Source organism: Centropristis striata, chromosome 5 (assembly GCF_030273125.1).
Source record: "Centropristis striata isolate RG_2023a ecotype Rhode Island chromosome 5, C.striata_1.0, whole genome shotgun sequence".
Taxonomy (NCBI): domain Eukaryota; kingdom Metazoa; phylum Chordata; class Actinopteri; order Perciformes; family Serranidae; genus Centropristis; species Centropristis striata.
Genome location: NC_081521.1, coordinates 14965636 through 14991951, shown reverse-complemented (window position 1 = coordinate 14991951; position 26316 = coordinate 14965636). Strand labels below are relative to the sequence as shown.

General features: G+C 37.9%; 2 protein-coding genes across 4 annotated transcripts in view; one reads left to right on the top strand and one right to left on the bottom strand.

Annotated features, from left to right (window-relative positions):
• Positions 1-26316, top strand: part of kiaa2013 (KIAA2013 ortholog) — a 38089-nt gene that overhangs the window by 784 nt on the left and 10989 nt on the right. The gene's annotated exons all lie outside the window — the stretch shown is intronic.
• plod1a (procollagen-lysine, 2-oxoglutarate 5-dioxygenase 1a) lies at positions 50-26167 on the bottom strand. Of its 3 annotated transcripts, none has more exons than XM_059334142.1 (19): positions 26016-26167; positions 23523-23614; positions 23081-23211; positions 20576-20739; positions 19355-19467; positions 17201-17264; positions 15135-15232; positions 14485-14586; positions 14207-14338; positions 13180-13301; positions 12758-12862; positions 12442-12567; positions 10984-11125; positions 9911-10024; positions 8073-8138; positions 7733-7837; positions 6735-6881; positions 3901-4026; positions 50-1609 (listed from the first exon to the last, which is right to left on the bottom strand). In XM_059334142.1, the coding sequence occupies exons 1-19, from the start codon at positions 26104-26106 to the stop codon at positions 1454-1456; spliced, it is 2196 nt and encodes a 731-aa protein (XP_059190125.1). In that variant the 5' UTR covers positions 26107-26167; the 3' UTR covers positions 50-1453. The 3 variants fall into 3 exon arrangements, 2 of the variants coding, with proteins under 2 accessions (XP_059190125.1, XP_059190124.1); XM_059334141.1 differs by lacking the exon at positions 3901-4026 and adding an exon at positions 3559-3684; XR_009394456.1 differs by having other exon boundaries at positions 1588-1609; positions 3559-4026.

Below are 26316 nucleotides of genomic sequence, written 5' to 3'. Positions count from 1 at the left end.
ATTGTCCTCGTACGTTACTTGGTAATGACTGAAAGCGACTACAACCGGCCTTTATTTGAATTCACTGTTTTATTCAAGTTCTGTTCAAAGCAGTGATGGCTTGTAACAAGAAATGACATCTGTGTGAGAATGTAACACTGACCAACATCACTGAGCCCTGATTCAATAGAAGATATCACAAAAAGCAGGTATGTTGCAAATGCAAAAAAATAATCAGGGAGTGTTGCTTTTATCAAGTAGAATATACACAAAATAAATAAGAGGCTGCACAGGCTCTGAAGTATCTCAGTTCAAGAAAGACTTGGAAAATAATTGCTTGGAATACACAAAAAGGCACCGTTAGTGTATCTTGCTTTCTGCAGTAAAATTCAACATTTTTTTAAAGAAACATTTATGAAAAATCTAAGCTGAAGTCCTGGTGATTTCCTGAGAGAAGTTCAGCTCAATGTTCAATAGGATCGTGCTCACCACACAGTCCAGACCAAACAGGGTTAGGGTTAGCCTCAGATTTATCCAACAGCTGCACTCAAGTGCCTCTGCATATGATGATGACAACACTGTCTTTCTGACTCGAACTGTTGGAACATTGCTAGCATTCATCCAATCTTCCCAAAGTGATTGCTTAAGAAAAAATTAGCATGTTCTTCCCTTGTCAGTGCGGGTTCTTTCAGGGTCCTCCTTCCTCCCACCGTCCAAAGACAAAAACAGTTAATTAGTGGCACTAAATTGAAAGCAACACGTCCATAAGACACATCTTAATGCTTTCTCATTGTCTGTTGGTTTGAAACAAACTGGGGAAATAATGAATCCCATTTTATATCATTAATAGGTCAAGTGTAATAAAAATTCAGCGAATGTATGGTGGAGCCTCTAGCCTGCAGCAGAGATGAGCAGTTTGTAGACTCTGTTCTTCCCACTGTGTGGTGTGTGAACCCAGTCCCCCCTGGTAACAACTTGTGTCCTGTAAATACCACCTGCCTCAAGGTTTGCGGCATAATAGTGAGATGTCGCACATGAACACAATATCAAGTGACATCAACAAGGTCTTCTTCTATCTACTGTTGGACACAAGAATCATGGATTACAGGACCATTGTCCACTTTATCCGGTTAATATTTCGGCCTTGACTACATTGATAACAGTGGGCTAGTTCTGCTCCCATTCAAATTATAACCATAATGCTTAGTAAGTCAGAGAAGACGGACAAGGGACGAGTTACTTTTGAACCAGTTCTCCCCTAATGTGGTGATGACTTGTTCATTATGTTACATTATGTATCTATGTTTTTATGTCTCATCAGAGCACGAGTAAGCCATATCATGTTGATGATCTAATGAAAAGAGCAGTAGTCAGCACTTCAAATCAGAAAATAAAGGGCAGCAGTGATGCTGATGGATGGGCTCAGTGTCCTGTTTGGTCTGGACCAGCTGCTGATGTGTGCCATGTTTGGGATTCAGGGATCCACAAAGGACACTGCGATGTAGCGGACTCCAGCGGTGGTTGGCAGGCCTTCATGGTAGTGGGTGAGGCGGCCTGGGTGCATCAGGGCCCAGCCTTTACGAGGAGCCTGAATGGAGCAGTCGTAGCGGAGGAACCTGCATCCACCACCCTGCAGTCACAACACAACACACACATTACCAACTGACAAGACCACATGGTGGTTTTGCTTGTTCAAGCAGAGGTTCACTCCCCAGCCATTTATAAAGTGTTTGTGACAGCGGCAACATGGGCCCAGGGGATCAGCTTCCTACACCAAGGTGATGATAAAGATAACGTTGAAACATGAGGCCAAACTTTTCTAAGGATGTCAGTTATTGAGCCGCGACAAAGGTCTAGTGTGTCTTAGTCCTAGCTGTTTTCCAGAAATTTCTTTTTCTCCTGAAGCAGTTGTTGATGGCTTGCGCCCCCTACTGGCCGGTTGGGTGAAGTGAGGAGTCAGCAGTCAATGACAACTGTCCATGAAATAGGTTTTAGGCTATTTGGGTTGTGATTTCTACTGAATAGTCTATAACAAGCAAAACCACTGGGGTTGTTGTGGGACTAATTATTCATGATCATATATACATATACTCACTGGCCACTTTATTAGGTATACCTGTTCAACTGCTTGTTAACACTGTCTATCTAATGAGCCAATCACATGGCTGCCACTCAATGCTTTTAGGCATGTAGACATAGTGAAGACGAGCTGCTGAAGTTCAAAGCGAGCATCAGAAGGTGGAAGAAAGGTGAAAAGACCACACCACTCCTGTCAGCTAACAACAGGATGCTACAATTTGCACAGGCTCACCAATATAAGATTGTAAAAACTTTTCTTGGTCTGATGGGTCTCGACTACTGCCGCGATATTAAACAACATGGATCCATCGTCCCTTGTATCAATTGTTCAGACTGCTGCTGGTGGTGTAATAGTGTGGGGGATATTTTCCTTAATACCAACTGAGCATGGTTTAAATACCACAGCCTTCCTCAGTTTTGTGGCTGACCATGTCCATGCCTTTATGACCACAGTGTAGCATCTTCCAACAGGAAACCACCATTTCACAAAGCTCAAATAATCTTAAACAGATTTATTGAACATGATATGAGTTTGAGAGTTTGACATTTGCATTTATGGATGTGTAGCCGACAAATCCGCAGCAACTGCGTGATGCCATCATGTCAATATGAACCAAAATCTCTGAGGACACAAAGAATTTGGCATTTCTGACGGCAGAAAGCCGTACTAGCAAGTTGTACCGATTAACGTGGCCAGTGAGTGTACATGTTGTGTGAAGGACTTCATACACATTGCATAATATACTGTATCAACACAAATTAAAGACACTGTAGAATAACCAATAATACTGTTGATGAATGGATGAATGTTCATGTTCAGAAACCACATGAATGCATCTAAAACAATGCTCCTAGCTTTAGCTTCATGCAAAGAAGACAGACTCACAAACAGAAATGATTCAAATGGAAAGTTTGAAACACCAGGGATGTAGATGTACATGCCAGAAAATATGACGACAATGACATGAGTGGGATTTCAGCAGACTCAGAGTGTGTTTCAGCAACTCTTGAGAATGAGAACTACGTGTTGACCATCCTCCAGGTGAATCTTCTGGACCAGCTGGTGGCTACTCCTTCTGAGGGTCTAATGTACCCACACAGATCTCTGTGTCCCTGAGTCTGTTACTATGTGATAACACTCTCAGCCAGAGCCACATAAAGTACCCTCCACCTGCCCATTTTTATGCTAAAAATTGAAAAAGGGACAGATCTGTGCTGTGCTGTTACTGCAAATTAAAACAACAGTTTGGCTAAGGACAGGTGATTTGGTGGTTACCTAGTAACAATTTTTTTTAAAGACTTTTTTGAAAAAACACTAATGTAAATATCTCAGAAGGTCTGAAAATCAAACTTCACCTGTGATTGTGTTAAAACTATATAAGGCAGGTGTTGAGTTTCAACAGCTCCATAAGTAATGGAGTAAGTTGGGTAAAATAATATTTTGTGCTTACTTACTGTTGACAAAGTGTCAGACTTTTCTACCAACCTCTAAACACTCACCTGATAATCGAGGCCCACTTGATTTAGTGCAATGTTTATAGTGAATGTGGAGGCGTCATGGTGAGGTCTCAAAGATGGCTGCTCATCTGGTTTATATCTAACTATAAAGGCCAAGTCAAACTGAGCCTGCAAACACACAGACAGAAAGGAGTCATGCAAGCATTCGCTTAGAAACAGATCTTTGGGCCACAGACATTGTGTGTGGACACGTGTCCGCCCCTCGCAGCTCCTGTTGGGGATAGAAAAGCATCAGCTTGGTTCCCAGTGCAGCATTCACTTCCAGAGGCGGCGCAGAGAAGCAGAGAGAGCATAATTCCACTACCTGCCGGCTCCTCCATTTACCTGGTAGTCAATGTCTTTGCTGTTGAGAGCTATGTTAATAGTGAATGTGGAGGCGTCGTGGTGAGGCTCGAGCAGCGGCTGCTCGTCAGGTTTGTACCTCACTACAAAGTTCAAGGGAGTGGCACACTGATGAGAGAGGACATGTTAGTCAGACAGCACACAGGACCCAGGGAGAGAGCTGCACTCATTTCCCATTAGTCATCATCACACACAAGTCTATAACAGACCACACATAATGAATCACATGTTATCAGTGGCTTTAAACTGCTGATTGTGTCCTCCAAATTTCTGGCATTTTTTATATTTTATAAATGGTTAATCAGTTATCAATACGGCTAGAGATTCATCTTCTGATTATATAAAATCTCTTCATATACACTACCGGTCAAAAGTTTTAGAACACCCCAATTTTTCCAGTTTTTTATTGAAATTCAAGCAGTTCAAGTCAAATGAACAGCTTGAAAGGGTACGAAGGTAAGTGGTGAACTGCCAGAGGTAAATAAAAAAAGGTAAGGTTAACAAAAACTGAAAAATAATGTACATTTCAGAATTATACAAGAAGGCCTTTTTCAGGGAACAAGAAATGGGTTAACAACTTAACTCTATGGAGTCTCGGGCTATTTTGTCCATTTTTGAATTCTTTTCGTGTCTTTGTAAGTCATTTTGTGTCTTTTTTGGTCATTTTGTGTCTTTTTTAAGCCATTTTGTGTCTTTTGGTGTCTTTTTTTTGTCATTTTGTGTCTTTTTTTGGTCATTTTGTGTCTTTTTTAGTCCTTTAGTCCAACATAAAATGTGATTTTGAATCTTTTTTTTACTTTCAAAACACTATCATGCTCAATAAAGAATTTTAAATGTTGCAAATGTGCATTAATTTCAGAGTACACTGAGACATTAAACTGCATCATTTTCAATTAAATTCTGGAAAAGTTGGTGTGTTCTAAAACTTTTGACCAGTAGTGTATATAGTCAATAATTGGCCACCGTTATTCTTTCATTAACATGAACACACACACTGTAGTTCACATACACACTAACACAGTAGTCCCCAGCAAATGCACTATTTCCTCTAGTTTGAGAAATGTTTGATTAGAAACTGTTGTTAGAGATTACCAAGCTTTTTTAAAGAGCTTTATATTTATGAGGATTTTATTCTTTTAGCAAAGAAATATTAAAGCTTTTAGTTCCCTTTTCTTTTCTTTTTTTTTTTTTTTACATCTTTCATAAAAGTTTGCAGCTGTATTTTGTTACTCTGTTAGTTATTCTCCTCTTTATTTGTTGATTTAATGAGGAAGTTGTCAGACCATAAATCTGTCTGCTTGTCTTCAAGGACCATACGCTTTCGATTTGACCTCACCAGCTGAGAGGATCAGGCTGACATTAGAGATGGGCCTTGGTTTCTGATTGCCCCTGTCCTGGAGGTAGACTTAGTCTGCTCCCATTTTCATTTGCTGTTATTGTAAACCGGTGGTGGAATGTAACTAAGTACATTTACTCAAGTACTGTACTTAAGTACAACTTTGAGGTAGGTAACTCTCCACTACATTTTGAGGAAATTCATCATAAAACATGTTTTTTCAATTTAAAGTGACTAGAATTTAACCCCATAACAGTATATTAAGTATAAAGATGAGCCCTATTTTCACAAAATGAAAACGCTGTTTACATAAATGCATCAATAGAAATAATCTTTTAATATTTTCGGAATATATAAAACAATCTGAGTGGGTTCATTCTGCATAATGAGTACTGTTACTATTAATACTTTAAGTACATTTTGATGCTAATATTTTTGTACTTTTACTTGAGTAAGTTTTGAATGCAGGACTTTTACTTGTAGTGGAGTAATTTAACAGTGTAGTATTAGTACTTTTATTTAAGTAAGGGATCTGAATACTTCTGTTGTAAACTCAGCTCTTCCTGCATGATTATCCACTGTCATTAATAATTCAGTATAATGTTAATAATCATCTTCCACTTTGTCATTTATTTGATTGTTGTTAAGACACCGTCAATGGGACTAAACTTCCTGCACAGATATTTCAAATTAAAAGCATTTCTCCCATCCCTGGTTAATTTGAAACATCTGCAGGAAGTATTGAGTTTAAAAACGGCCAATAGCCCAAAATGGAAGTGTGTATATGTAATTAGTGAATAAACATGACTGAGTGATTGATTAGTGGTGTGTAAATGTAATTGATACTGAATATGAGTCAATGTGGACTATATGAGCTATTAATGTTACATCTCCTCAAAGTTTTCATCCAGCCCTTATTAGTCTGTGGTTTTTGTTCAAGCGCTTTATTTTTGAATTTATGCTCAGAAAAAGTTTTCCTGTTTTTTGAGACAACTCCTTCCACATTTGGACACACCACCAAAGGGCTAATTAGCATCAGCGGTTACAGTCGCTGTAGCAGAACAGACCAAAGCATCATCACACACTCATCACCTCTCCATCCGTCCAGTGAAGCCTTCCTGGATCTCACAGATGATCCAGAGAGCACAGTTAGTCCTGATGCAGTAGCAATGGGGATTTACAGTATTCTGAAGTTTTCATTTAATGATAACATCAAGGACTGAATCAAAGCTGCATTTTTCAGTTTAAATTCCATCTTTTTACTCAACTAGCAGGCCGAGAACCTCCTGGTCCATTTCTAACACTGACATCAGTCCAGTTTACTGTAACACATGTTACATGTTACTATATTGTTAATGATGTTCAATCAAGGGGATCAATTTAGGGATTACTCAATTGTTGGAATGAGACATAAAAATATGAATTTCTCTAAAGTCAGACTTGTATTCATCTCATAAGAATGTGACAGTGTGGCTCTTACCCTGGTGTAGTACCCAGGATACATCTTCTCTGTTATCGGTGCGATATACTCCAGTAACAACTTGTGCCATTCCTTTTCATAGTTGATTTGATGCATGTGAATATCGACTGTGGGGACGTTCTCGTAGCCACCTTGGATTCTGGTGTCCTTACAAACAAGAAAATTCATTTGAAATGATTATCTACAGCAGATGAACGTGGCAGATAATGCAAGCCATTATACAAACCATGGCAAATACTAAGCAACAAAGAAGCAATAATGGGCTGCCTCTTTTCACCTACGTAATATTGCAAAAGGCAGACACACTAGTTCATGCTTTTGTTACTTCAAGGTTAGATTACTGTAATTCTTTACTGTCAGGCTGCTCCAATAAATCCCTTAAAACTCTTCAGTTGGTCCAGAATACGAGAACCAAGAAAAGAGATCATATTTCTCCTGCTTCGCTGCACTGGCTCCCTGTAAAATCCAGAATTGAGTTTAAAATCCTCCTTCTTACTTACAAAGCTCTAAATGGTCAGGCACCATCATATCTTAAAGACCCCATATTACTACGCTCCCAAAATACTAGGTTACTTGTGGTTCCTAAAGTCCTTAAAAGTAGATTGGGAGCCTTCAGTTATCAAGCTTCTCTCCTGTGGAATCATCTCCCAGTCTGGGTAGCAGACACCCTCTCTTTATTTAAGAGTAAACTTAAAACTGAGCAGCATCTACTGCACGTCTGTCCGTCCTGGGAGGGGGATCCCTCCTCTGTCGCTTTCCCTGAAGTTTCTTCTTCTTTTTCCCTGTTAAAAGCTTTTTTTCCTGAGGAGTTTCTCCTTGAGACAAATGTGTGATTTGATTCTGGGCTATATAAATAAAACTGAATTTAATTAAATATGATTATAATATTTTGTGTTATCTACAGTGGGCTCAAATTAAGTATTTATATCACTGACGAGGAAAATATTGATTCAGCATCTTTAGAATAAAAAAACACAGCCACCAATATAAAACCATACCTTATGGCCTCCTCCTGACCACTGCCCATAATGTTCCATTTCTTCAACAATGTGGTTACAAGCAACTTCAGAGAAAATTGGGAACCAGTAGACATCAGGACAAGGCTAGGAGGAAAGAGGACATGCTGAGGGACATTACAAATTCCATACAGATGCACTACTACACATTTATAACCCTTTTCTTCTTTCAGCTGTTTTTTTTAAAACAAAGTTTCAACAAGTGACGTTGTGTGTCCTCTGGAGATCTCTGTTCTGTTCTGTTCGGTCTGTTAAAAATCATCAGTCCATATCTTTATTATTTAAATATGAATCATTCATGTCAACTTGTGTTTCAACTCACTGTTTCAATCAGCTTGTCCTTCATGATGCGAGTGTAGTTCTCATGAATGTAGCGCTCCTCCCAGTCCTGAAAAACACACAGCGAAGTGAGACAATGCTCCTACACTAACTAACTACACTTCTTCTTCTTCTTCTACTAGCATTCCTTCTGCCACTGCACCGCTGTCTACTGCTGATAATATCAGTTTAAAATGACCAAAGCTTTTTTTAAGGAAATACTTCATTTGGTTGTTTCAGAAAACATTTAAAAATACAAACATGATGTGGGACATCTCGAGTACTGTATCTATATCAGCTCATTTCAGTTCTGAATATTTTTATGAACAATATTCCAAATAGCCAATATTTATATTTATTTATTGAAGCTTTGTCTATTCATGAATCATGTATATTGAAACGTAAATAATGTTGGACACAGTGCAACGTGGTTAGTGTTGCTGATGGAAAGGTAAACGTGGACCTGGGCTGACATCTGGGTGCAGCTCTGACATGTTACCAAGGTTATTATAGCTAACGAAAACAAACGAAATAATGAAAACTACAATTAAAAAAACAAGAGTTTAAACCCCCCCCCCCCCCCCCCCCCTCCCCGATAACTAACTAAAACTGTATTGTGTGGTTACAAAGCGAACTAAAACTAACTAAAATTATAGTGAAAATGTCTTTCGTTTTCGTCTTAAAAAGTTTCGTCTCAACTTTTTTCATACATAATCCAGTGTTTCTATTTCTCCACAGCTGAGTGTGTGTATTCCTGCTTTGTGGGTTTCCGGGAGCGCAAGTGAAATTACCGTAATGAACCATGTTGGCTGTAAAGAGCAACGTCTCAGCTTTCAGAACACATTTTCCCAATAGCGCAAACCGTTTAGTTATTATGGTAAAAATGTCGCCGGAGCAAAACTCTGTAAACTTTGGATGTTGTGCTTTCACTGTGTGCAAGCACAAAATATAGGGGCACTGCATAATCCTTTTGGGTTGATATGAACTGTATTTATTTAGCCCTGACCAAATAGCTGCTGGTTAGTGAACATGCAGGAACACATGGTAAATATGTTTACTGAGACTGGGATGTCTACACTCCAACCAAAATTCAAAACACCTGGAACTGTAAGAGTTAATAACCTTATTGGGGCTAAGATGGATACACCAAAGGAAATAAAGGCAAAATTTATTATGACCTCTTTGAATCTTACACCCAACACATAGCCCATTACAAAAAACTAAAACTAAAAATAATAAAAATTAAACTAAAACTAGCAAACTCACTCTAAAAACTAATTAAAACTAACTGAATTTGAAAACAAAAATTCACAACGAAATTAAAACTAAAAATCCAAAACTATTATCAACTTGCATGTTACTGGCTCATTATTATTGGCCCCTTTTGCTCAGGAAGGTTCCTCACTGAGTGTATCCAAGTGAAAAGAGCTGTGAAAATCTAGGAGCGGAGCTTCAATGCTTCCTTTCTTATCTCCTTCAGCATATGATAAACTGTCGGAGATAATGCTGTCCCACTTTAAGATTATATCCTATTCAACTCGCGTTTATCAGGATGCACCAAACTCACGTTTGATAAAGTCATCTCCAGCTTCTTTTAGAGGAATTTATACTTAGCACGTGAAAATGCACATTCCCTTACATGATTAAATAAAGGTTATGCTGAAATCTGCCCAATCAGGGCAGAATAAGTCAAAGCAAAGTGCAAATCATTCAAGGAAGTTGCATCCGATGATGCAGCAATCAGTCAAACCTCATGACAGATTGCTGCGGAGCAATACCACCAGCCAACACAAGGGGGCGCCCCTCTCAGCACTACTTCTACAGTAGTGATATCAGTCTCACCACAGGGTTCTCAAAGATCTGCCACAGGTCGTTATGAAGATGGCTCGTCTGATAGTTCTCTGTTGACAGGATGCGGCCAAAAGTGTGCATGTTGGTTACATACATGAAGATCCCCTGAGAAAAAATTCACAACAGGTCAAATATTTTCATGGATAATTTTACATTTACAGCTTTAAACACTCATGTTTTTATCCAGTCTTACACTAAATAGATTAAATAGGACGAAGAAGGAGAACCTGATAATATACATTCCCGATAATGTAATAAATTCCCGATAATGTAATAAAAATCTGCACTTGAGTCCATTGAAAATGTAATAAAACCTAATAATGTAATAACTTACCGATAATGTAATAAAGTGCGTTTCCCAATAATGTAATACACTTTTTATCAATAGTGTAATAAAGTATAACACCAAGCACCTTTACATTTCAAGAAGCTGTTGAATGCATTCGTGTTGTCATGGATACCTCGTTTGTGAAAAACGGATGAACGGGTCAAAAGTTAATAAACATTCAACTTTGACCTGTTGGTGGCGCTAGAGCTCTTGAGCTAGAGTTGATACACAGTATCACCACTTGAACCCAAGTAATGGGTGGTCTACTGTTAAATTATTACAATATTGGGGAATTATTACATTATCAGGACGTGTGAAATGAAGGCTAATCTGATAATGTAATAACCTCCCATTAATGTTATACTTTATTAAATAATTGGTAAAAAGTGTATTACATTATTGGGAACTGCACTTGATTACATTACATTGAAAATGTAATAAAACCTGATAATGTAATAAATTATTACATTATCAGGTTTTATTACATTTTCAATAGAAAGTGCAGATTTTTATTACATTATCGGGGTTATTACTAATAACTTCCCGATAATGTAATAAAGTGCATTTCCCAATTTCCCAAGATTTTTATTACATTATCGGGGTTATTACATTATCGGGGTTATTACATTATCAGGTTCTACAAGGAGCGAAACAATTCCTTATGTGTTGTAGTTATTTTGTTCATCATTTACATAGAGTACATACCTGTAGTAATACTAAAGGAAGTCTCACTGACCTTGTTGCGGATGTTGTGGCAGTAAGCCATGTCCGGGTCTAAGGTCTGTGAGTTAAACAGCTCGTAGTCTGTGAGCTCTGACCGGAGCAGGCTGCCCTTCATCAGGTACACATTGGACACATATGGGACATTCCACACACCCCTAGAAATAATAATAGGTGTCAAACAATTAACATAGCAACACTAGGATCTTGTATTAGAAATAGATTGGGATACAATACCATAAATACCAAAAAAGGTCGATAGTAGAGACTGAATTTCACCTGTTTTATAACAATATTTCATTTCAATATTTCAATATTTCCTGGTTTTCTGACAGCTGCTGTTTTCATTTTCTGTGGATGCAAATTTAACTCTTGCTCCATGTTTAGCTAACGTCTTGATACAGTATATAATTACATCAGCACAGCAGTGCCTCAAAGGACATGATCCTCCATTCATGAGGGGCCTTTTATTTGAAATGCATAAAAGAAGTTTTGAATTTACTGACTGTAACTTAGTGACCAAAAACTAGAAATAAACGAAAAGCAATTGAAAAATGTTATCAAATTAAATTGTTCTTTTGTGTTTAAGAGACTGACTGTTGATGATCCTGAACGTGTTTACTATGTGGACCTATAAATAATAATTTAACCTGTACAAATCTCCAACTTTACCTGAAGATACTAGCCAGCCAGCCTGAGGGAGGATCATTTTATTACAGCTGTGCTAACATAATGCTCATGTGTTTCAATGATCAATGAGCCCTTCAACACTATAAACGTGGATTAACATAATGTGTAACTGGAACACAGGACTATATAAATGGATATTCCATAAGAAAATCAGCAGTTTCCAGCATTAATAGTCATTTACCACATTAACAATGTCTACACTGTATGTCTGTGATTTTGATTTTAAAAAATTGTGCTTTTCTTTCAAAAATGAGGACATTTCTAAATAACCCCAAACTTTTGAGGGGTAGTGTATGTCCCAACTGAAGATAAAGTCCTGTTTTCAAAACTCATTGAAGTAAAAGTACAAAATATCAGCATAAAAATTAACTTAAAGTATCAAAAGTAAGTACCGCTGTTGTCAATGTAGGGCTCATTTAACTCCTTTATAGTTGTTCAGTGGTTTCATTTATAAAAATGTGTAATCATTTTAAATTGATTATGTTTTTATGTTAAATATTGAAATGAAAAGTAACTAAAGCTGGCTAAAAGTAGTGGAGTAAAAATACAATATTTGCCTCTAAAATGTAGCAGAAGTATAAAGTTACATTAAATGGAAATACTCAAGTAAAGTGCAAGTACCTCAAAACATTTACTCAACAACAATACATTACTTGGGTAAATGTTACAATTCAACACTGTTGGCAATAGAAAGGATTGGTTTATCACATTGTGAAGATGTCATTGCTCTCTGGTCCAGTCTGTCAGTAAAATCTGAAGTGTTCACAATGTTGAAACAACTTACACTCTGCGTCCCTGAACTATGTCCACGTAGTCCTCAGACCTGGCATAGTAGCCATCTGCACTGAGAGCTCCCCAGAAGTTGCTCCACAGTCTACCAGCTCGAGTTATCATCGGTGCCACGACGGGACTGATTAAAAATAAACAAGTGTTACTATTTTCCTTCATCAAATACAGTTAGTAAAAAGGAAACTCACTCAAATTAAATGAGTGTAATAGAAATGAAGATATTTACTGTGAGTGGTTGTTCCACAGCAGTCCCAAGACACCAGCTATCACAATGTTATTGTTCATAATTGAATATAGATAAATATACTTGCAGGTTTTGTTCAATGAGAATTTTTAGTGTGTTCTCATTCTTTAAGACCACTTCGACATCCAAGCTGAAGAAGTAGTCACAGCTGTCGTCCTTCCGACACATGTCACTGAGAGGAAGGGAGGACGTGACAATTAAGAGCAATGCTCGTAAATACTCCACATAAAAATATGATTGTCAAACTATTCCAACCGCATGACGCTACACTGTACACAGCAGTAAATATCAATGAAACCCACAACTTGAACTGTGTTAAAGAATCTCTGATTCTTAAAAATTGTCCGTTTTTTTGTCACATGACCTGAGGATGATAATATCCACAATCAAACATGTATTCTGAAGAGACCACAAATGACCTTTTGGGCAACTCTGTTTCGTTAGAAGTATTTGTGCATGTGTAACCGACCACTGGTTACATGAACTCACAAGCCGAGGTTGCGGGAGGCAGCTCCATCCATCTCCTTTTCAGGCCCGATGGACTGGACATCCTGATAAAGGTTTCCATGATCCTGCAGGAAAGAGCTGATATGACGCTCATGATGAGCTTCCTGAAAGAAGAAGAGGAATAAACAGATAGCAGGAGTTACTACAGGCACTGAAAGCAACAGTAAATAAGCAGGCATTAATTAGCTACATTTTTGTACAACCAGTATTGTTGTATATGTCCCCCCAGATTCATAGTGATCCCGATCAGTCCCCCCCCCCCCAAGTTCCGACTTTCAGTGTAAATTAAACACACCTTAAGGCGTTGCGGTAAGAACGTGTTAGACACGCCTTCAAAATAAAAGCAAACACATGTAGCTTTCAAAATAAGAGCACCTGGATGTGTTAGCAGAGTCCACCACAGAATTTGCAAGAAGACTGTCAAAATATGGCCCCTTAAATAAAACATAGAAGAACCCTTATTATCTTTTCCAATAATTAGTAAAAAAAAAAAGTGCAATGATTAAGATGGAATAGTGGCATTAGAATGTGCGAGAGGCACCAAATTTAGACTTTTAGGGTAAAAATGTTCTCCGGGGGAGCATGCTCCTGGACAGCCGAACTTTGTTTGGGTCCCCCATCATAGTCTCAGAAAATCCTGATCACCCAGCAGTATGTTGAGGGTAATAAAGATTAAATATGTTTTTGGGTCCTTCATTGAGTCAGCTTCAAGTCAGTAAATTTGTTTGGCTGCACTGGGAATTTCATGTAGAAACTTCTTTAATGTAAATATGTTGATTGTGTTTTACACTACAGTTCATTTAAAAATGCTTAAATAAAACATATTTTGGTTAAGGCGTGGAGTGGATAAATAACTAATTGAGTTGAAATGATTTGGTGAGCTTCATCCCCGCCAGTTCAAAAATCCCATCTGCACCCCTACTCATCGCTACATTTTGATTTCAGTGTCCTCTGCCTCTTTTATATAGGCTTGGTTTCACATGAACTTAAACACCTGTCTCACTGTTACCTGGCTGTGGATGAAGAGTTTGACTCTTTTCTTGGGATACTGGAGCTTCAGTAGGCGTTCAAAGAAGACTGCCACAAAAGGGGTGGGCTGCTGAATGAAGATGCCAATCATCACCAGTGGGTATTCACTCTCCTGTGTGTAAAAACAAGCATAGCATAAATTCCACTTGGAACGTTGATGGAACAAACTCCTGAAGAGTTAAAATAACTGTCATATTGATTCATGCAGTTGTGGAAAATGTTGCACAGGAGATGTGATCTACAAAAACCTGAACTGACCGTGAGAGATGTGAGTGGCTGGAGATTCTCGTGACACGCTGTGCATCCGATCTCAAATGTCCATGTGTTGGGTATGTAGTTACCCAGGTAGTTGATCTGCATCTGGAAAGCAAATATGTGTTCTTGGTTAAAAAGAAACAACCTGTAGCTCACAGCTAGCAGTGGTACATTTAGCATCTCAGCTGACTGAAGTTGACATTTGCAGACATTTCAGTTTTGAAGTTGTTCAGCTGAACTTGTTAAAATAATGTTTGGTCAATCAATCAGCAAGCTAGTATACTATTACTATACTATACTATTATACTACACACCTGGAGAGCTAACATGGTTTGTTGTTTAAAGTTTAAAATAACATAATTTCATTGGCCATATACAAAGAAGTTCTCTGTCTATGTGGACAGATGCATGAAATTTTTCTTAAAGGACATGTAGCAGAAATTAATGTGCAATTTGATTTCAGTTGTGGGAAGGAAGTGTAATACTGGTGTCAGTCTACACAGACAGACTTAGTGAACAGCTGCTGATCTTTCTTGCAGTCACTCCACTGTGTTCAGCATGGGACTGCTCAGAGGGATCTGATGTGTATACTCAGCGGCCACTTTATAAGCTAGCAAGGTGTACCTAATAAAGTGGCTGGTGAGTGTAAGTACCTTGGTTGGTCCGTTCCCATGGATGACGACAGGCAGGGTATCATACAGCACGTTTCTGGCTCGAACCCGTCCATCCTCAAACTTCAGCACCACCTCGTCTGAAACACAAACACACACAGTGTTCACTGTGAGTCCAACTGTCATATTCCTGTGATTCATAAGGTTTCTGAAACGATTGTTCTGCATTCACTGTGTGTTTGGCTTTTGAGGATTTTATTAAATGTCTGAAAGATTTTAAAACAACAATAGCCTCATGGCCCTGCTTTTGTGTCAAACCCTCACTTGGTGAGGACTCAATTATTTTGCTGTGCCGCTGTAATCAAAGTCATCAAACAGAGGCCTGGTCAGAACAGGCTGTTGTTATTAGAGCCTGATATCGGCCTATCACAGGCATATCAGTATCCTAACTTTTTTTTAACAATATGTAATGAAGAAAAGGTCAACTGGCATGATTAAGAAATGGTGTGAGCTATTACCTTTTTTCTTTCTTTGTTTAAGACTGAACATCATGATGAAACAAATAAATAAATATAATAAAAGTTAAGCTTTTCTTTTTGTAAATGTAAACTCTGAAACCTTTTGGGAATAGGGTTGTAGATCTTTCTGTATAAATGTATGTTCTTTTACACTGTAAAAGGAGCAAGTTAATAGAGTGAGCAGACAGTTCTCTGGCAGTCCATTCATGTCGCTAGTCCCTTGATGTTTTCACACCCGGCTGTCAGTAAACGAACACATTCCTTCTTCTGCCTCAGAGGGAGGAATGCTGAGAGTTCGGCTCATGTCTGAACGTGCAGCTCTAGAACTGTGACTGCAGAGCCGTCAGCTGTGGAACCTTACAGGTGACCAAGTATCAGACAGACAAAGAAACACAAGGTTAACCTTACTGGTTACCAACATGTTACCTCAAACAGCTGTAACTTACTACTATTATACTATTACTGTTAAACACAGGTCTGTGATCCCAGGCCTGTTCTATAGGCCAACCACTGCTGATGAAGGGGCTGAGGGGACAACAAACACAGTATATCAAGTTTTCATGCTTCAATGTGGCAGGTACACACACACACACACACACACACACACACACACACTGTAAGTCAGAAACAGATGAAGACAAGTAGTGAGTTGTTTCTTGTAAGATGCTGGAATTCTTTCACTAAAGCCATGAAAGCACATAGTGAGTCTCTGACTCAACATATATATATTATATATATATAAAATATATACACTAGCCCTCGTTTGGGGTCACTTAGAAAATGTCTGTGTTGTTTTCCATGAAAACAAAACTGTTTTATTCATGAGTTAAGATACAAAAAAAACCCACCAAAGATCCACGGGGGGGCACGAAGCCCTCTTGATTTTAAGGGGTGTAATACATCTAATGTGTTAAATATAGATGAGTCAGCATTTAATTTATTAGTGGGACAAAAACAACTAAATAGGGGCTACATTAAACATTTTTTAATTTATTTAAATCACTATAGAAAAGTTTAAAAATAAAGGCTATATTGCGATAATAAGGACATGTGTAACATCCCCCCTGCAGCATACACAGGTAACCTCACCTAGCGGTAACCTCACCTAGCGGTAACCTCACCTAACAACAGAAACACAGAGCTAATGGAAAAATGTCGAAACGTCAGGGAGACAAAAATGCTGAATATCTCAAAAAGAAAAAGAGAAGGTACCATGAAAGCTTCATAAAAGTATGGTATGTCTGTTATTTTAATTTTAAAAATTTGTGCTTTTATTTAAAAAATAAGGACATTCCTAAGTGACCCCAAACCTTTGAGTGGTAGTGTATATTATCAACATATGGAAATGACATGGTATTAGTCCAATAATCAAAAGCTGATTTTAGGCAGTTTCTGCTTAATGGCTGATAGCGAGCACACGGTCAGGACAGGATGCTGGTTACTGTCGCATGTGGCTGAGAGAATGAAGCACACTCAGGAGAAGGATGATAAGAACCATTGATAATTGTTAATCAGCAGAGACCTCTGTAGCCAATCAAATAGGCACTGTGTGTTGGAGGATGCGTCATAAACTAGACTGGTTGGACTCACCAAGTGCTCCATTGAGGTTCTGGAACAATCTGCATTTGCTGTCCAGTGTGATATTTGTAGATTTCTGAAACATGGAAACACTGTTTTCACTGTATATGTTGCAATCATATCTAAAAGCATATATTCCAATTCAAATCAAAGCCAGAACCGAAACAGTGAGTCTTAAACAATAATAACAGCACAAACACTTAATAAATGTTGTGTAGATCACTCTGAGGCCATGCCTAGACAACCAGACATCCTGTTGATGTCAATGCAATTTGGCATGTTTTTGGATTAAAATTTGGATTTGGATTTGTGTTTTGTTGTTTGATGTTTAACAATTATATTATGACCTTCCCTGAACTTGATGTTTGTGATACCTTAATAAATTAAGTTTGCACTAATTCTATCAGAAAGTACAACAGTCATGATGCTCTCACCATTCTGCTATTCAACACAAATACTGTTGTCATTTACTCAATGCAAATTGGAACTATCAGGAAACAGTATTTCTGTAAGAATGATTGCTATTGAAATGCACATTATACTAAATAAATCAAAACAGATAAACATGGAGCAAATGAGAACAGGAGTTCAGAAAACTAGGAGGCTTCTTACTGAAAGGAGTATATACCAATAAAACAGGGCAAATTAGATTCTCTGAAACAGAGGTCCCTGTTTAAGAGTTTTATTGCACATAAGAAAATATCACAAAGGGACTTTATATAAAAATGTTAAAAAAAAATGCTATGTTTAATGTTTAACTCTCTGCGGACACAGGCAAACAAATATGTTATTTTGTTTTATTGCATATGAATATTTGTGCACACTGAGGTCCCTAAACAGTCTGTGAACTGCATTAATTGGATATCACTGGAAAGCTGAGACTTGTGGATTTAATGAGCCAAATTGTATTCATGTGTGATGATGGTAGTCCCCATAGAAGCATTGCATTGCAGTGAAACTACCTCAGTGTATAAAATGAGCTGCTGTGACCTCTAGGATAATCACAGCCTCATGACACTTTACAACCACAAACTAGAGACCTAGAGCATTCAGAGGATGTGCAGCACTATGTATATTGACAAAAAGGGGGTTTCTCAGGATATTACAGTTTTTGAAACCAAATCACATCATGGATTTTTGTATGGTGTCCCTCTGGGGTTTTTTTGGTGTACTAATGTGGTATTCTGATACATTTTTGACTATTTTAATCCAAATTTAGCAGCAGATTTCAAATAAATTGTTTCAACCCAAAAATAGCCCTGTTGAGACATAATTGAGCATGGGAATGGACATCATATACTGGATGTCAATTTGAATTAATTGATCAGTAGAGTATTTTTATGACCAATTTATGCTGCCTCTAAAATGAATCTTCAGGTTCACAGCTTTCATATAATGTACACCACTTCTCTGCACTGCAAAAAAAGCCAACTTGTATTTTTGGCCTAAAACAGTGATTTAAGTTGGTAAACCTTGGAAATATAAATTATTGACATTTAGGGCAATAATGTAAGTTAGCACAACAAAGGAAGCCAGTTGTCTGCTCAAAAACAAGTTTGTGAGTTGTTGTTACTTATATCTTTAAGTTGGGGTTCAAAACAAGGGACAATAGTTCTGCTAACTCTTATTTCTTTGTTGTGAAATCTGGGAAAGCGGTGAAATTCGGTCATTAGCGAAAACTAGCAGCTAACTGATGCTAGCGGCGCTGCTTGTTACAGCTACAAGAGTAGCCATGAGCCTATCAATGCTAACTCAAAATTGTGGTTGCAACATTAGCTGACATTTCATAGAGGCGTTACAATCATGCCAATTCAACACATTGCAGAAGTAAGGATTAAAAGTTATTACAATGTAAAATCATAAGTTCAAAAATCTGAATTCAGAGTTGAGCAAACTCAAAAACAAAACTTAAAATATTTAGTTTAATTGTCCAACTTAAAATTTTATTGAAGTTTGTTGCCTTGAAATTTTGAGTTCACCCAACTTTTCTTTTTTTGCAGTGTGTTGCATCTACTGCTGACCTCTTATCTCCCCCTAAAACCCCCTTTCCTCCAGCTAAAACGACAGTAAAAAGGAGGGATTGACAGAACTGTTTCTAGTATCTGATGTGACTTCTACATGGAATAAATTAAAATACAGATTCATAAAATAATTAACTAATTTTACCCTTTTGGCTGGATCAATATAAATCCTGGTGAAGAACAGCTGGTCGCTGTCACTGTCTTCCCCTGTCCAGCCAGCAACCATCTCTTTGATGTTGGGGAGGTAGCCAATGAAACCTGAGGGGAGGAACACGCATCAAACATTTATATTTCCGTAATCATTACCATGAACTATGAAGTCAAGTGTTTCTTCTTTCCATGGCTAATGAGTACTGCCAGGCTCAGTTTCTATGGCTGCAGCCTAGAGCTGACTGTGGTTCGTCTGCTTGAAAAAAAAAACATAATTTACAGTCACAGCAGCAGCTCCTGAACATCAGAGTGTTAGGAGATGTCCATGGTGTCTCTCCACACAACTACTGTATGCTCAAACTGTTTGTCAGGGATGTTATTCCCCCTGAAGCTGGACTCCCAGGCTCCCAGGCTTTGCATGGCTCCCAACAGCATCCAGCATTACAATTTAGAACCATTTTCAATTTCTCATACTACATCGAAGGTGTAAGGACACAGCATACTGTACACTGCCCTACAAAGCCTAACTGCAGTAACTACATTTTTGGTCGAAATTGAGTTATAACTAAAAATGAACTCCTTTATGTCTGTTTTATCTTGTGACAACATTTTAGATTTCAGTTTTGCTTTATTTCAGAGAAATAATAATGTAAAAATTGCATTAACTACAAAATCCACTGTGATACAGTGTAGCCTTGTATTTCTTCATTGTGTTGAATAGTGAAGACAAGAATAATAGAAATTATAAGTTTATTTGATAGGGAAATGGATAAAAAAATTGAATTTTTATTTAAAAAAAATAAAATAATAAAGACTAAAATATAACATTACTTTATAATAGTATGTCTAAAACACACACACATCTTTGAATAGAGATGTTAAACACTTTTAAAACATTGTAGTTAGTGCACTCTGTGCATTACTATTAGAACATTTTACAGCAATTCAAAACCAGAGTGCAGTAACAACATTTTTGGGGTCAAAGGGCAAATAAATCTTCATGAATTTTGAGCATAAAAATGACATTTTCAATACATTTAGAAATAAGTGTTATATTACTTACCTACCTATAACCCATTTGGCTGGCCAGTTAAAAAATGTTTTAAAAAACTTTAAAGCCGTTTTTCTCAGTTTAACCCTTTGCGTAGTTACTGCAGTTAGACTTTATAGAGCAGTACAGATAGCTCCTTGGGACTGACGGGACTGGTGGACGTACCTCCTGAGCCGAGGAACCTGTTGCCCATGGTGACTTGGGGGTATTTGTCTTCAAGGTGTCTGTCGGGCCAGATCAGGCTCTCAGAGGAGAACACCACCTTGTGTCTGGCCTGCTGAAACTTCTTGAGCAGCTCTCTGGGACCCGAGGAGAAAACCACATCGTAGCTGTAGGAACCAGGGAAAATAGAAATGTTTACTGCGCTGTGTGGCACAGGGCGCAGGGTGTTAAGCCAGTCATATAGATGCAAGTGTTCTTTATTTTGAGAGTTAAGTTGCCACTGGTTGTGTTTACCGGTGCTTGAATTACTTCTTGATTTCAGTACGTGAACATCATTACATATTTTTACTGCAACTCCCTTATACCAGCCATTCTCAACCTTGGGGTCCCGACCCCAATTGGGGTCACGAGAAGATTTCTGGGGGTCGCCAAATCATTTTGGAAGTCAGCTCTGTCTCCACTGTGTGAAAGTGTTCATGTGTTTCAGTGTTTTTGGTCATTTTGTGTCTTTTTTTAGTCCTTTTGTGTGTTTTTTTTGGTCATTTTGTGTCTTTTTTTGGTCATTTTGTGCCTTTTTTGGTCATTTTGTGTCTTTGTTAGATCATTTTGTGTCTTTGTTAGATCATTTTGTGGTCAATTTGTGTCTTTTTTGGTCATTTTGGTTCATTTTTTTGGTCATTTTGTTTCTTTTTTGGTTCATTTTGTGTCTTTTTTGGTCAATTTGCGTCTTTTTGTGACAATTTTTTGTCATTTTGTGGTCAATTTGAGTCCTTTTTTGCTTAATTTTATTAAATTTTTTGGTCATTTTGTCGTCGATTTGATTCTTTTTTGGGTAATTTTGTGTCTTTTCTGACAAATCCCAAAGTAGCAAGTTATTACTTTCCAAGGGGTCTCTGGCTTGAAGCTGACTGCTACACACTCAGGAGGTCAGAATGGACCTTTAAACTTATAGCAAAGGACTTAGATTAAAAGTAACAATAAAATACAAAAATGTAAATAAATGCACAGACAGAGAGATGTTTTAGTTGTTGTCTGCTTCATTATTTGTCCAAAATTTGCTGTATAAACTGAGTTTGAATGATCTGAACTGTGCGTGTGAGATTGTGTTCAGTGAGCGGGGGTCACGGACAACATGCATGTTAGATTGGGCGACTCAAAAAGGTTGAGAACTACTGCCTTATAATATGACTGTTGCAGCACCTTCACTGCTACTGAACGGAATCAGTAGCTTTTGTAGCGGAGCTGGTCACTGGTGACTGAAAGTAGCATTGTAACCTCAGCTGTGATTAACAGCAGGATATACGTTTACTAAAAGACAAACAGGATGCTGCTGAGCTTTTGGACTTGTATATACACAATGCTGATATAGTTCTTATATAGGGTTATTTGTTGAAGCTATGTCTAGTGACCAGCAGGTGGTGCCGCTTGCTGAAGTCTAGTCATCACAGTGAGGTTTGGTACCATTGTAAAGACCCAACCTGAGCTCACAGTACAGCCACAGGTAGTTCACACAAGTGCTGGGCACGTCATCTTCAAAACCTTTGTGTGCTGAATCAAACAGATACAACATGGTGATCAGTGAGCTTTTAAGGCATTGGGAGGTGTCAAACTCAAATATAAAATGGGCCAAAATTTAAAACTTCAATAAAATCGCGGGCCAACTTTGAACAAATAAACCTTTTAATATATACCAAACATGTTTTACTTTAACATTAAATATGGAACCAGCAACGCTTATAAACATACAATATATAACTAAATAGTGCAGACATGCAAAATCAAATTTCAAATAAAAAACACATCAGTGTCATTAATTTCTTAAATAAAAATTAAATAAAAATCTTATGCCCCTTTTCTATTTGCATCCTTCTGATTTAAATATCAAAATAAACTTTTTGAACAGGTTAATAAATTCTGCCTTTCTTTTCGCCATTTTTGGGAAGGGGTAGCTCGGAGACAGCTCTAGCTTGAGGTTGCTATGACGACTGTCACAGAGGAGCGCGTTTCTGGGTCCTGTCCTAATTGACTCGCCAAAACAACAGCAGGGCATTGTGGGATTTGTAGTATTAGCGGTAAATGTGCCGTATAATACCGGTGGTTCAGCTCTTATAGTGCAATAATATAATAATTTGGTATTGCCTCACGGGCCAAATAAAATTACACTGCGGGCCACATTTGGCCCGCGGGCCAGAGTTTGACACCCCTGTTTTAAGGCGTTGGGAGGTGTGTTTATTTTAGCTTTGGACAGAGCCAGGCTCACCTAACCCGGCCCTGACTCCAGCTCAGTACAACGCTGACATGAGACATCCATCTGAACATCTCACTCGTCACACAAAAAAACAATATTCTTTCAGGGACAGAAAGAGGCAAACAGTTACATTTAGGACAAGTTAATCAACATAAATAGCACACTGGATCTGAAGCCATCGGGTATCATTTGAAAAATGCTCAGCAAGAACTCCTTCATGTACCTGAATGTTACTCTGGCAATCAAACCTGAAACTCTACCTGTCAATAAAAAGGATGATTATATCCTCATTCTTCATTTCTTCCAGAGCAGCTTTTAGGAGTCGAATTTTCTGGCCTCCTCCTGGAGCTGACATGTCGCCCCCGCTCCATTTCTGACCCCGTCCAAGAACCTTCAAACATAAAACATACATACATTTACTGCAGTTTGAAGAAATGCAATTAAAAGATATCCATCGTAAAGTACTTTTCTTTTCTGCCACTAAAACATAACCTTCTACCTGCCAAGTTTTCATGTAATTTTTTAAAAAAACAGTGGCTTATTTCTGTGACTCATATACATTGACAACATACCAAATGTAAAAGAAATGACTGCATTGAAAGAAAAGTATGGCTAACAAAAAAAAAGAATTACAAAATAGACAGAGAGGCTTTTGTGGCTAGCAGCAGCAGAGGAACTTAGATTTTCCCCAGGAGTTCTTACCTTGACTGTGTAGTTAAAATGTTTAGCCGACCCCAAGAAGCGCCTAAAGCCATCAGTCTCTTTGGTTGCAACTGTCACCACGACGAGTTTCTCTGGAAGACACCACATTAGAGAGGAATTTAGAAACATAATATGCATGCTATCTTTTTTTATTTTGCCTTAAGAATGAAGAAACCCAGTGGTAACACAACTGACTGACCTTAACACAGACACACTAAACAACGGAGTTCATTGTTCAATACAGATTTATATTTATATATAGTTCTTTTCTGGTCTACTATCCGCTGAAATCACTTTACAACTCATTTACACACGTTCATACACTGATGGAGAACACAGACCTCTGCCAAGGCCACGTCACAATGTTAACAAATGCAGTGTTTCATTTATTTATCTGCCCCGTGATTAAGAATCACTCCAAAATGTAAAATGTTCTTCCTCATCCATGCTACAGCCTTCCATCAAGTCTCATTTAAATCTGGCCAGTAGTTTTCTGAGATCCTGCTAACACAAAATCAAACAAACCTTGTTGGTGGACGTAATAAAGTAAGTAAATAAAGTCCCTTTGAGTAATCTATTTTTAAGACAGTAACTGTATTCAGAATACCATCAATTTAAACTGTAACAAATACATGTACTCATATTTTATATTTTAACTTCTCTTGGATACAGAGGTCCAGCAGTTCATGCACATGTGTGGTTAGATGTTACAATTTTATTGCTTTTATATTTGTACTTACAGATGGAGAATTTGTTTATGGCGGACAGTATGCAAACACAAACCACATTATACATTTTTTTTGTTAATAACTCAGGTTTGTAGATATATTTCATGATTTTCTTTTTCCCCACCTATGATAAAAGTCCAAGAACAGATTTGGAGTTGCTATATTCTAAGATTAAACCATAAGATTAAGATTAAGATTTTCCTTATTATTCCCACAATGGGGAAATTTCCAGTTTTACAGCAGCAAAGTGGATAGCAAGATAGAGAGGAGCTTCAAAAAAACAAAACAATGACTAGTAAACATGCAGTATAACCTAGAAATATGATAAAGGTATTAACAATTAAACACGTAAAAATATTTTAAAAAGTATTAACTATTTTAAAAAGTAGAAAAATGTAAAAAAAAAAAAGTAAAGCATATATTCAAACTTGATCTGAAACACTGAAAAACACCCATTAATTTAATATAAAAAAATAAGACGTGTGTGTGTGTGTGTGTGTGTGTGTGTGTGTGTGTGTATTCTTTAACAAAGTATGTAACAAACTTCCTGTATACTGCCCCTACAAAGCCTAACTGCAGTAACTACATTTTTGGTCGAAATTGAGTTATAACTAAAAATTAACCCCTTGATGTCTGTTTTATCTTGTGACAAAGTTTTAGATTTCAAATTTTGCTTTATTTCAGAGAAATGATGAAATTGCAGTAACTACAAAATCCACTATGATACAGTGTAGCCTGGTATTTCTTCATTGTGTTGAATAGTGAAGACAAGAATAATATAATTTAAAAGTTTATTTGATATGGAAATTAATATCAGGTGATCAAGTAAAAAAGTAAGATAAACTTATATAAAGACTAAAATATAACATTACTTTATAATATTAAGTCTAAAATACACAAACCTTTGAATAGAGTTGTTAAACAACATTGTAGTTACTGCACTCTGTTTCTGTATTACTATTAGAACCTTTAACAGCACAACCAGAGTGCTGTAACCACATTGTAGGCGTCAAAGGTCAAATAAATCGTCATGATTTTCGAGCATAAAAATTCCATCGTCAATACAGGTAGAAATTAGCATCATATCACTTACCTACCTATAACCCATTTGGCTGGCCAAGTAAAAATAGTTAAAAAACAACAACTTTAAAGCAGTTTTTCTCAGTTTATCCCTTTGCATAGTTACTGCAGTTAGACTTTGTAGGGCAGTGATTTATTCTTTGTGATTTATTGAATTGTTATTTTTTGCGGCGCCTTGTAGAAATAACTCGCTAAGACATTAATAAAAGTCTAGTTGTTGTTGTTTCTGATTCAACATCATGGTTACTCATCCATGCATCATGGTTAATTTTATACGGTATGACCGTATAAAACAGGGACTGGAGTATAGACCGTATAAAACAAGGACTGGACCATAGACCGTATAAAACAGGGACTGGACCATAGACCGTATAAAACAGGGACTGGAGCTCGGAGCAGCGGTCCGTCCACGTCAGCGGCGCTACGGGAGGAAACGTGCAGCCTCAGTCCCGTCTAACAGGCAAAGAGGGGACATCATGTTAAACCCAGTTTTCCTGAAACTTTATGTTTCATGTGGGAAAAAAGCAGCGGGCAAGTTACAACATAAACGCAGTCTTTTGTGAGCAGTAAATGAAGCATGTTATTGGAGCATTCAACAGGCTTATTTCCTGCAGCAGCAGGCTCCTCTCAGTCCACCGTTAAACTAAACTTTAGCTCCCGGACGGCAGCAGCATGCCGGACTTACCTTCAGGGATCTGCGGCTCCTCGCAGCAGCTCAGAGAGAAAAGCGCGCAGACTAAAACCCCCAGAAACGACAGCAGGGACATGTGTGTCATTTTGTCCAGATCCTTCCAGAAGTCCCGGTGCAATCCAAACTGTTACGTTCCTCTTTGGGAGACGAGGCAGTAGTCTTCCGCTGCCGGCCCCCTCTCTGGCCGAGCCCCTCCTGTCCCTCCCCTCCACTCATAACATGTATATTATCAGTGGCGGTTCTACCCAGGGGCCTCCAGGGGCCCCTGCCCCTGTGAAGAAGCCCTCGGCCCCTG